This window comes from Pagrus pagrus (assembly GCF_965226575.1).
Source record: "Pagrus pagrus genome assembly, chromosome: 19".
Taxonomy (NCBI): domain Eukaryota; kingdom Metazoa; phylum Chordata; class Actinopteri; order Spariformes; family Sparidae; genus Pagrus; species Pagrus pagrus.
In genome coordinates this window covers 24,810,314-24,821,961 of record NC_140203.1, presented here as the reverse complement: position 1 = coordinate 24,821,961, position 11,648 = coordinate 24,810,314, and the positions used below count along the sequence as shown (strand labels likewise).

Below are 11,648 nucleotides of genomic sequence, written 5' to 3'. Positions count from 1 at the left end.
ATGTTAGGAGATCCAGGTTACTAGCCCAGCAGCATGTATGGAAAGGGTTATAAATACTGGTCTGGAATGTTTGGCCAATTTGTGTTGCTTGTGAGAAGGAATAAGAGGAGTTATGACTTGTAGTGACACATGTTCAGCTTGCCATGCAAGCCCAGTTAAAATTAACATAATGTATTGGATTTCAGTGTCATCTTGTTTTAATCTATATAAATATTGAGTTTTTATTGTAATGCTGCACACATTTACAAGAACTGAGTTATCCCCAATGAGGTGGAAATACTAGATAACCTTTACAGAAAGAGAAGAGTTCAATCTGATCCCAATTTAGATCAGTAGGGGGCGGTAATGGGCTTTAGAAATTGATCCTCTACATTGAAATGAATTAAGAGTAAGGTTAATGTCGCGTTCGCGATTTTCGGAAAAAAATACTCACACTGTAAGGCGTCAGAAGCCCATCGCTGATGTGTTCTATGACTATACTTTTTAAAGCGGGACGTTCACAGCAGTATTTGTAGTTTTATGTTAATTTCGGCTTCTCTTCGTGTCGTTTTACACCTATTGAACAGACATGCTCCATGGTGATGTTTTTGTTTTGTAACGCAGAAAGCTGAAGTGAACGCTTTTTTTCAAGGAGTTCTCAGATTTCCCAGCTTTGTCGCAGGACGCGAACACACGTGAAGAAGAGAGGGCAGCTTAGTAGTTAGCTGGTTAGCGACTGTGTAAAGATGCAATTGGCTCTCAGTAAAACGTTTGGCCAGAAGCCAGTTAAATTCCAGTTAGAACAAGATGGGGACTTTTACATGGTTGGGTCGGAGGTATGTGACTATCTATTTATTGACTTTCCATGCCGAGCGCCCTCACGTTAGCCTCAGTTTCCATTCTTCTGGCTAGTTGATGCTAGCATGCTAACGAACCCAATTGATGGCTTCATAAACAAAGAAATACGTAAAAATGAAGAGCGGGTTATAACAGAGTAAAGTCAGGCCAACAACGGGCAAATCAAAAATAATGCACGTTGTTCCAAGTCCAACAGATAACAGCTATCCTAACAGCTTTTGGTTTATAGCTGTAACTTCTGAGTGCAGCCTGCTTTTGAGAAAGGAAACGTTACTTGTGCTGGACTAACGTTACTAAGTTACACGAAGTAACGTGCATAAGATTTCTGTGTTTGGGGAAAAAAAAGTCCCCCCCCCCTGTTTTCATCGACGTCTGATATTTTACCATTAGCAGTCAGAAAGTTTTTGACAAAAAGAAAAACGTGTGCAGTGAGTGCTCTGTTGTACTAACTGGCTATGTGGCGCAAAGCACCAGGTCACAGTGCTTTTGGTCTGTGTGTTATGTGAACTGTAAAACACATTTTAAAAAGGCTTTATTAAATGACATTTACAACTGTTTCCGTTTGGTCTACCCAGACCAAGTGAGGCTTTAAGATGAACACAATGTCATTAAACTAGATGCATGTTTGAGACTAAAGCTTATATGATCTGATGAGACCAACGATTCAGACCAAGCACTATGATTGGTAAACAACACAACGTCAGCATCGTGAAGTGCTTGGATGCTTCTTGACAGCAGGCCCTTAAGGCAGCAAAGCACAGAGAAATCCTGAAAGAAAACCTGCTGCAGGGAAGTCTGCAAGAGAACCTCGGCTCAGGAGGAGATTTCAATTCCAGCAACAATCAACCACAATCGTAATGAGTCCTCCCCATGAAACTTGACAGTGCTTGAGTGCTTATTGAAAGAAGTCTTATGGAGCATGTTTAGTGTCCACATATGTAAAACTGACTGATCCACTTAGAATTGAGGCTGTGATGCTGCCAAAGTTGCCTCAACTCAATATTTACTTGAAAGAAGAAAGGTTTTAGCATAGACTTATGAAATCTTTTACAATTGAACTTAAATTAAATGTGTGCGTCAAAAAACGGTATACCCAGTATGTAGGAAGTGTGCATTATCCTGCAAACTCATTGTTGTTTTTCCATCTGTTTTTTAAAATTCTTTTATTTCATTTTGTTTTACTGAAAGACTTGCCTTCTGCTCTCCAGGTGGGAAACTATCTGCGCATGTTCAGAGGCTCTCTGTATAAAAGATATCCATCTTTATGGAGGAGGCTGGCCTCGGTGGAGGAGAGGAAGAAAATCGTAGCATCATCACATGGTGAGCCTTGTGTTTTTGTTCTTTACAATGGACATTGAAAAAAGCAGTTTGCAGCCTGGAAGTCCATAGGTCATATGTAATGATTGCTGCTACACATGAGTCTATTATTGTAGTTGAACATGTTTTATTTGAGTCAAGTGACCACTTAGACTAGTGACTTTTCAATTATCTATTATGTGTGAAGTGAAATAAGCTCTTACATTACTAGTATTCTTGATTTTCTACAAATTGTTGAATGTCATCTTTAATATAAATAGACAATGTCTGTTTGGATTTCAGCAGGGAATATCCTCTGACATACAGGAGGTGATGGAACTGGTGAACTGATGGTTTTCATGGACAGAAAGCCACCATGGTTAACCTCAGAGCACCAGTTAAAGAAACCCAGCTTTCATCAAAAGACAATCCAAAAGCATTATGTTGCACTAGTGCAGAAATAGAATATATTACTCCTAATCATGTTTTCATTAGTGTATAATCACCTGAAGCTAAGAATGGTTGCACATTCATTACTTGAGAATGAAACTTTGGTCCTCTTCCACAGAGTCCGCCATGTTTCTACAGCACAGACAAACCAATCACCCGCTCTAGAGAGAGCTTTTTGTGTTTCTCACATTTTTTAGTGGCCAGGGTAGGGGAGGGTGAGACGAGGGGTATTCTTTCTTTGGTTGCAATCTGCAACCTCACCACTAGATGTCACTAAATCCTACACACTGGACTTTTAAGTTGATATGTATCTGTTTTCTTGCCCATTGTCCATCTGTAGCCACTAGTGTTACTCTGCTGAAGGCCTCAGAATGTGAAGAGATCTTCGAGGGTAATGATGAGAAATACAAGGCGGTGTCCATCAGCACGGAGCCCCCAGCTTACCTCAGGTAGTGTCTATCAGATGATGGCTGACTGAAACCTAAATGTTAACTCCTGTCCTGGCTTAAGAACATAAGTGTGAGAATGATAGTGAATGTGTGGTCAGTTGACCTGCCTTACACTGGCCCCAAATACTTTTCAGAGCAAGTATAACAGTTGAAATGGTTGAAAGAAAACAACTTAGAAAATGGCCCAGATGATGTCATAGTGATGTCAGCATTACCTCAGTTTCTGTTTCAAGATGACAGTTATAACAGAATTTATGAAAGTCAGTCTTAATCTTTTTCTTGTGAGTCCTCCAACTTTATTGACGTGTATACTAAATAGTTTGTAAACCCTTCTCAACATTGTGTTTTGTCCTTTCTCTAAAGAGAGCAGAAAGCAAAGAGAAGCAGTCAGTGGGTCCCCACGCTGCCCAACAGCTCTCACCATCTCGATGCCGTGCCTTGCTCTACCACCATCAACCGCAACCGAATGGGCCGTGACAAGAAGAGGACCTTCCCCCTGTGGTGAGAAAGATGATTATTTTTAGTTACTTTAGGCTTTAAGTCAAGCAAAAAGTGCAACAGTATGACTCATGCCTCCCCAGAAAAAGGATGCATGGAGAGATGGAGAGACAAAGACAAGCTTAAACGGCTCATAATTGGCCGAGTCGGGAGAAACTCTGAGAGTTATCCATATTGATTCAAATCACAAGGGTTTAAAAAACAAAACAATGTTTGAGTCCTTTGTGCTACATCTATTTTGGAAAATGGGAGTGTTGAGGATGAGTTCAGAAATCTCACAGTCTGAGGAGTGAAGCTGCTCTGTAGTCTGGAGGTACAGCAGCAGATACTTCTGTATCTGTTTTCAGATGGCAGCAGGGTGAACAGACTGTGGCTGGGTGGGTGTTGTCTATTAGTATCTTTGGGGTCTGTTAGGGCTTAGGGATAAAACAATAAAGACAATTATCTCAGAATAACTTATCCTTAATGGAAATATAAGAAATGGTCAATCACATCAATAGAACTTGTTCCATCCATGTTTTGACAGACATCACGAACAGCCAATGATAATGAAAATAGTTCTGAACCAATCATGTGGCTGGAACAGTGTTACAGACACGTCAGGTTAGATTGACAAACACAGCGTAGGAGAAGCAGCCGGCAGCACCACACGTGTAAATGTTGGGGCTACTGCAGTCGTGCACATCAGTACGCCAGGAGTGGGAGCAATACTAAAGAGAAAATGACGACAGAAAATGTTAACTCGAGCGACAACACTACCGAAGAAGACAACCCAACGGACAACATCCCAAGGCTCAAAAGACAAGGACACTGTTGAAAAGATGGGTCAGAGGAATTCAACAGCAGCAAAACAACAGACCAAAGTGTCCTCTGTCTCCAGCGCCATGCCATACAACAAAAAAATGAAGAGACAGTGATATCACAAATGCAATAGCTTACTTTTTTGCAAAATCAGAATTAAGGTTTTAGTTAAGTATATATACCCATTTTATATGTTTGAAGTACAGTTGTGTAATGCTCTACAGTACATCTGTCACGTTCAGCCTTTTCTGGGCTTACATTTGTGTCCAGTATGAACAGGGTGAACAATGACAGCCACTGAAAACTCTTACTATGCACATTACGATCAACTCGAAAAGATGTTAATCTGTCCTTTAAGCAATATATGACTGCAATTGACGATTATTTTAACTTTGAATTAATCTGTCAGTTTTTTTCTTGATTAATTGATAAGTTGTTTGGTGTATAACATTTCTGATTACGGATATATAAATCTACACCTCAAATGTCTTGTTTTGGTCGCAACCCAAAGATATTCAGTTTACTGTCATAGAGGAGGAAACAAGCCAAAAAATAGTCCCAAGAAGCTGGAATCAAAGAATTTGTTTCTTTAAAAAAAATTACTCAGACTGATTCATTGATCATCAAAATATTTATCGATTTATTGCTGACAACTAATCAATGAATTGTTGAAGCTGTAAAGCAGTACGGATCTTAATGTGTAAATGGTCAGGTCATGTTAGAAGAAGAGGAAGAATTGCTTGGAAAAACAGTAGTAATCTAATCGTTTCTGTTGTGTCTTGTGTCTCACTCAGCTTTGATGACCACGATCCTGCAGTGATCCATGAGAACGCAGCCCAGGTTGAGGCGCTGGTCCCCATTCGTCTAGACATGGAGATTGATGGACAGAAACTGCGAGATGCCTTCACTTGGAACATGAATGGTAAATATACACATTAACTATCTCCAAACATATAGTATGGTCTCCTGTCTAATTTTTCTGCTGTGTCAAGTTTGTCAACTGTATACTTTTGTTTGACCTCGCCAATCTGCTCTTTCTCAGAGAAACTGATGACCCCGGAGATGTTTGCTGAGATTTTATGTGATGACCTGGATCTGAACCCTCTGGCCTTTGTTCCCGCCATTGCCTCAGCCATTCGCCAGCAGATAGAATCCTACCCCACCGACAGCATACTAGAAGAGCAGGCAGACCAGAGAGTCATCATCAAGGTCGGTGCTGAACCAAAGGAATAATAATTCCTCTTAAATATTAGGTAGCTTTACAGGAATATACCAGAACATCCAATTCTCTTTTTATTGACCTTTTAAAGAGAGAATGAACATAAACTACACAAAATAAATAACACATGAACATGTAAAATAATACATGTATACATAGATAAACAATGGGAGAGTAAAGAATGTGTTTCTGGTGCTCATAAATTCAAAGTCTGGTCTGATCTGCATCTCCGTCCCCACCAGATCTCCAGCAGTTAGTCTGATTAGAACAAGACTTCTTTGGGGCAGGGGTTCAGTAATACTGAATAACATCCTGCTAAATTCTTTCCTAGATGCACAGCTTGTTGTTTTCCACTGTCTAAATATCTACTCCCTACGGTGAGTGAACAGCCCTTCTCAAGTTCAGTCACAACTTAATTCTTAATTGGGTTGAGATCAGGACTCTGACTCAGCTGACATTAGGACACTCACATTGTTGTTCTCAAGCTGTCCCTGTTTAGCTTTGGCTTTATGTTTGGGGTCATTGACTTGTTGGAACACAAGTCTTCTCCCAAGTCGCAGATGTCATGCTGACTCAGGCTTTTTGCCAGGATTTTTCTTGTAGAAACAACCCCACAATATGTTTTGTTTGATGGCCAAAAAGTTAAATTAGCAGAGAACTGGTTTCAATTTAAAATATAACAATGGTTTTCTGTTGTTCTTTTTCAAAAAAGCTTGATTAAAGCTATTGTGATTTGATCGTTTTAAGATAGTAAAACACCCCTAAGGACGTGAAAAACCCCTTGAAATTTGCCCTGACTTGGCCCTGCTGCAACTGCTGACTACATTGTTAAGCAGCCAAACTGCAATACTTCCTGTTGTTTTAGAACACCAGCTGTCCCTTTCACCTCATGCAGTATTTTGCCTCTCCCTTCACGGCCCTTTTCAACTAACCCATTACCTCCTGAGGAGGCACCTCACAGTTTGAAAACATATGCTTTGGAAAGATCCCTTTAATCGTCGGCACACAGGCTGCGCTTCTTACATAGCTCGTTGCTATCCTCTGTTTTTCTTCCAGTGGTGCAGGAATGTCGGGCCTTTTCCAGAAAGTGATGAAGTGAGATTTGGCCTTTGTAATTTTAAAGACAAGAGAATCAAAACCACACACTGCTACTGTAGGACTGGTATATATGTAGGAAGTTGGTTTAAAAACATTGAAGTATAGATGATGTTTGTTGATGATCTTGTTCCTCAGCTAAACATCCACGTTGGAAACATCTCTCTGGTGGACCAGTTTGAGTGGGACATGTCAGAGAGAGAGAACTCACCGGAGTCATTTGCACTGAAGTTGTGCTCTGAGCTCGGTCTGGGAGGAGAGTTTGTCACCACTATCGCCTACAGCATTCGCGGTCAGCTCAGCTGGCACCAGAGGACCTACGCTTTCAGGTCAATCATCCACTCACTTTAAAAAAGCTGTTAAAGTCAAGTGGTACGGTTGTAGTTGTAGTCTCCCTAACTGTTGAGGCGTTGTTATTGTGCCTAAACCTATCCAAACAGCAACTGTTTATATTTGATGATGGCTATTGTTGCATTTTGTCTACAGTGAGAACCCACTCCCCACAGTAGAGATTGCCATCCGCAACACAGGAGATGCAGATCAGTGGTGCCCCCTGCTGGAGACCCTCACAGATGCTGAAATGGAGAAGAAGATCCGAGACCAAGACAGGAACACAAGGTGAGACAGTCAGTTACAAAAAGAAGGTCAGATTATTCAATAAATATATAGAGTCTATGGTGAAAAGTGACGTCCACTCATAAAGAACATATTTATCGTGGCAGTCTTCAGTTCCAGTGATTTCTACAGCTCCCAGTTTTCTGTGATGAATGAGTGGAACACAAACTACTTTGTCACAAAAAACATTCATGAAGGTTGGTTCAGCAATGAATTTATTATAGGTCTTCTGAAGATGTGACCAAATCTACTGGATCAATAATATACATGCAGTAACTTGAATGATCAGTTTTGGGGATTATAGAAAGTTGTGTGGATCAAATGTTCTTTGTAGCGTGGCCTCTGAACTTCTTCTGTCTGATTCTGATTGATAACAGCTGCTGACTCTGGGCCCATTTTGATAGGGCTTGTTTAATACAGCCATTAGACTCAGCCACAAACACTACAATGGGAAAGTCTAAGGAGCTCAGCATTGATCTGAAAGAGCTCATTATTGATTTGAACAAGTCAGGAAAGTCACTTGGGGCCATTTCAAAGCAGTTACAGGTCCAAAGATCAACTGTACAAACAACTGTTTGATCCCAAACACACATCAAAAGTGCTAAAGAAAGGGCTAAATCAGGCTAGAATTGAAGTTTTGGAGTGGCCTTCACAAAGTCCTGACTTGAACCCCATCAGAACATGTGGACTGTGCTGAAGAAACAAGTCTGTGTCAGGAAGCCAACAAATTCAGTTAAACTTCACTGATTCTGTCAAGAAGAGTGGTTAAAATGCAGCCAGAGGACGACCAGAAGCTCGTGGATGGATATCAAAAGCACCTGATTGAGGTGAAAATGGCCGAAAGACATTTAACCAAATATTAGAATTACTGTATGTATATTTTTGACCCAGCAGATTTGGTCACATCTTCAGAAGACCTATAATAAATTCATTACTGAACCAAACTTCATGAATGCTTTTTGTGACAAAGTAGTTTGTGTTCCACTCGTTTATCACAGAGTTGTAGAAATCACTGAAACTGAAGACTGTTACAGAGTGTTTGGTCAACATGTCTCTCCTCCCCCTGCTCATGCAGTAAGAGAGAACAGAAAGTTTCTGGTATCCCTGCCCACTTTATACGATAAGGACAGAGAACTCCAGGAAGAGGTTGTGTCTGCTTGCGAACGTGCAGATAGCAGGATTGCTTGTCTAACTACAGAATCATTACCCTGATGCTGAGTTAATTCTTACAGTTTTCACTGAATTCTTATTATAATGTGAATAAACTGTGTTTTTTCTAGGCGCATGAGACGACTGGCCAACACGGCTCCATCCTGGTAGAAAGCGACATGAAGCTACATCAGATGATGTGTCCTCTGGAGACTCCAGTTTCTCTGAAACTATCCAGTAAATACACAGAGTTACACTCACAGGTCATCAGTAAAGCATTGATGAAGCATCTGGACATTGATGAAAGCATGAATGAACTCACAGACATGTGGTCAGTCTCCATGGACACCTCACTGACTGGACACAACACACACACATCCAGGCATTCCTCTGCACACAGGTCATCATGCTTCACTCTGCCCATAGCACATCGCTCATGGCAACAGTTCAGACCAAACCCAGCATCAGTGTTACATTGAAGGGTTTTTTTATGTATGCTAAACAAGTTACTGCTACACACCATACCATGCATTCACATCACATGTGTCAAGCCACAGTACAGAACACTGACTGAGTTTACTGTACCTAATATGACTGGTTACTGAAATGACATCTTTAATTGTGCTGTTACACTGATCTGGACAGCATCGTCAGCACAACTCTCACATCTGTTGAATTCTTCAGACCTTATGTTATCTATGTGTCTATGATTGAGCACGTTAATGTCGATCTCGGCCTAATCAACTTCTGTAGGTGTTTTTCACAGCAGACATTTGAACACCTTTGAAAGGAAGGGGAGACGCAGGTAGCTCTAATAACAATAACAATGGCTCTGTGTCTCAGGACTGACTCACAGAACCACATGCAATGAAGTTATAAGTAATATTAATATTAACATGTCAAAGGCCCCATTCTCACTCGCCATGCCAAGTGTCTTGTATCTGGATAAAATCTTCATTAAATTTAAGACATTTCATTTACACTCGTCACACACGTGTCTGTTGGTCAGATCCCAGATGTGTTATTCAACTGCTGTTATCACACGCACAGAGGTCACGGGCCATGGATGTAGGAACATCAGGCAGTGAGTGGATATTTCCACAGACTGCTACAGACATAGTGACACTATTGGAGGAAGAAATAATATGTATACTTCTTGGTCACACAGATGCATTTACACCTGTTCAACATCTGGCTAGAATGTGTCTCAGTCGGTCTTGGATGCTTTTCCACCAGCATGAAGTTGCTCAGTGTAAATTGAGTGTGTGACTGTTGTTGTTTGACTCATTCTCCAAGGAAAACAGTGAAAAAGTGTCAAACGTGTTTTTCATATATCAATGAAGACTACATATCTTTGAGTTTTGGACTGCTGGTCTGGCAAAACAAGACTTTTGAAGATGTCACCATGGGCTCTGAGAAATTGTAATGGGCTTTTTTTCACATATATTGGTATTTTATCGACTGAACAATTCAAACTGGCCTTGGAAATCAAATCTTAATTAGTGGATGATACCCCAGAAATATGGTAGCACATAATGCCCCTAAGATTAGGGTTTTAATAATTCTGACTTTGGTGGCTGATAATGGAAAGATCGCAAAAAGCTGAATAGAAACTGGGATGATATGAAATGGTAAACAGACTAACCAACATCATGTCAACCAGTCATCATGTGAAAAATTCCATAATCATTTAAAAACCCTTCACATACGAGCTTCAATTAACATTGATGAGCCACATTAAAGTGTATTGGCTCCTCCTTTATACTGTGGGTGATGTTAGTGTTTTTACCTGACTGAAATGACCAGCGTGCATGTGTAAAATCAAACTACAACAATCCCTGACAATGTAACTGCTGTCCACACAGGTCTTCAGACAGTGACAGTGGCTTGGATCTGTCAAGAGTTTGCACAATCTGGTCTTGGTACCAATTCTGATCAGTTCTGTGTGCCAGTGTTCATCTGCATGCTAAAACATAGGTAGTTCATACTGTAGCCTGTGCATGAGGGACTAACTATTCCCACTGTTACTTCTGTTTGCGCTGTGCCTCACATTGCATCAGTGTCAGCAGACTGGAGCCTCTGTGTTACTGGGAGTGTTGTTGGGTAGTATAGAGGGGGAAAACAAGCTGACAAGAACCAATGGTGTCTTTTAAAGTGATGATTTTCAACTTGAACGTACTCCAGAGAATGATGTTAATGTATGTACTGTTGCTCCTTGTTCTCTTCTTTTGTAAAATTGCTTTACCTTTATAGTGGACTTGTTTTTATATGAAAAATAACAATAAAGAAAACCTGTTGAAAACATGTTGTTTTGTTAACCTGTGTTTTTTTAATTTGAGTATTTTGTTGATTTCTCACCAGTTGTTCATCACCAGATGAATAACTTCAAATGTGCAGCTGCAGTAGTCTATTTAGTAATCAATCACCCTCTAAAACATACATTTTCTTGTGTCAAAGAGGACGATAACCTCAAAGCATTCACTGAATCTGGGCGTGTATAAGTCACTCTGAAAAAATTGGGGTCTTTAACACACAGTATGTCATTTATGCTGCTATAGGGGACTCTGAATCATAATATTTCAAGGTTTTCTTCACATTATGTTCAGTCACGTTGACCAAATTCATTCCTCACTCTGTGACCCTTTCTGTTGTAGTGACAGGCGATCAAATGTAATGCACTGTTAACTTGAGTAAACTTGGATAAAAAAAAACGATGAACGATGTTGGAAACGTGGAATAATGGAAGTACACAACTTATAACATATAAGAAAGGTCTAGTCATTTTTCAACATTTTAATGCAATAATAAAAAATATAATATTTTATCTATTATATCTTTAAATGTATACAAATTCTACAAATTACATCATTTTGCACTTATTCTGAAGGCTCTCTATGGAACTTCAGTGTTGTGTTAGAAGCTGTTCGTAAGCTTGTTAGTTTTGGAGTGAGCAGCAGATGCTCCTTTTCTTTATTTTCATAAAATCAATATCAGGTCTTTCACAATTTAAACAAAATCTGAAAAAGTTAAAATCCTCCAATTTCTAAGAGAATGGATTCAGCATCAAGATGTGAGTGGGATTCTATTGCATCGTAAATAAAATAATTCCGATTGGTTTGATATCATATAAATATCATAAAAATTTGTAATATAAAATCTAAATTAAGATAAACATAAAAATAAGCACATAACATCTGAGATTAAAAGACAAAAACAGTTAACAAATACAAGAGGAGGAG

At 39.8% G+C, this 11,648-nt stretch overlaps 1 protein-coding gene across 1 annotated transcript; it reads left to right on the top strand.

Annotated features, from left to right (window-relative positions):
• The first annotated feature begins 468 nt into the window (after positions 1-468).
• Positions 469-10,713, top strand: LOC311274964 (SWI/SNF-related matrix-associated actin-dependent regulator of chromatin subfamily B member 1-like). Its single transcript, XM_084383037.1, has 9 exons — positions 469-815; positions 2,046-2,157; positions 2,924-3,032; positions 3,396-3,533; positions 5,126-5,253; positions 5,374-5,540; positions 6,784-6,974; positions 7,132-7,263; positions 8,541-10,713. The coding sequence occupies exons 1-9, from the start codon at positions 726-728 to the stop codon at positions 8,578-8,580; spliced, it is 1,107 nt and encodes a 368-aa protein (XP_084239163.1). The 5' UTR covers positions 469-725; the 3' UTR covers positions 8,581-10,713.
• Positions 10,714-11,648: the final 935 nt, after the last annotated feature.

What these genes read in the sequence shown, in the direction of transcription:
- LOC311274964 (XM_084383037.1), top strand. Translation starts at nt 726, where the DNA reads ATGCAATTGGCTCTCAGTAAAACGTTTGGCCAGAAGCCAGTTAAATTC. An exon ending in CTTCACTTGGAACATGAATG is followed by an intron (nt 5,254 to 5,373) that starts GTAAATATACAC and finishes GCTCTTTCTCAG; the next exon opens with AGAAACTGATGACCCCGGAG. An exon ending in GACCAAGACAGGAACACAAG is followed by an intron (nt 7,264 to 8,540) that starts GTGAGACAGTCA and finishes TGTTTTTTCTAG; the next exon opens with GCGCATGAGACGACTGGCCA.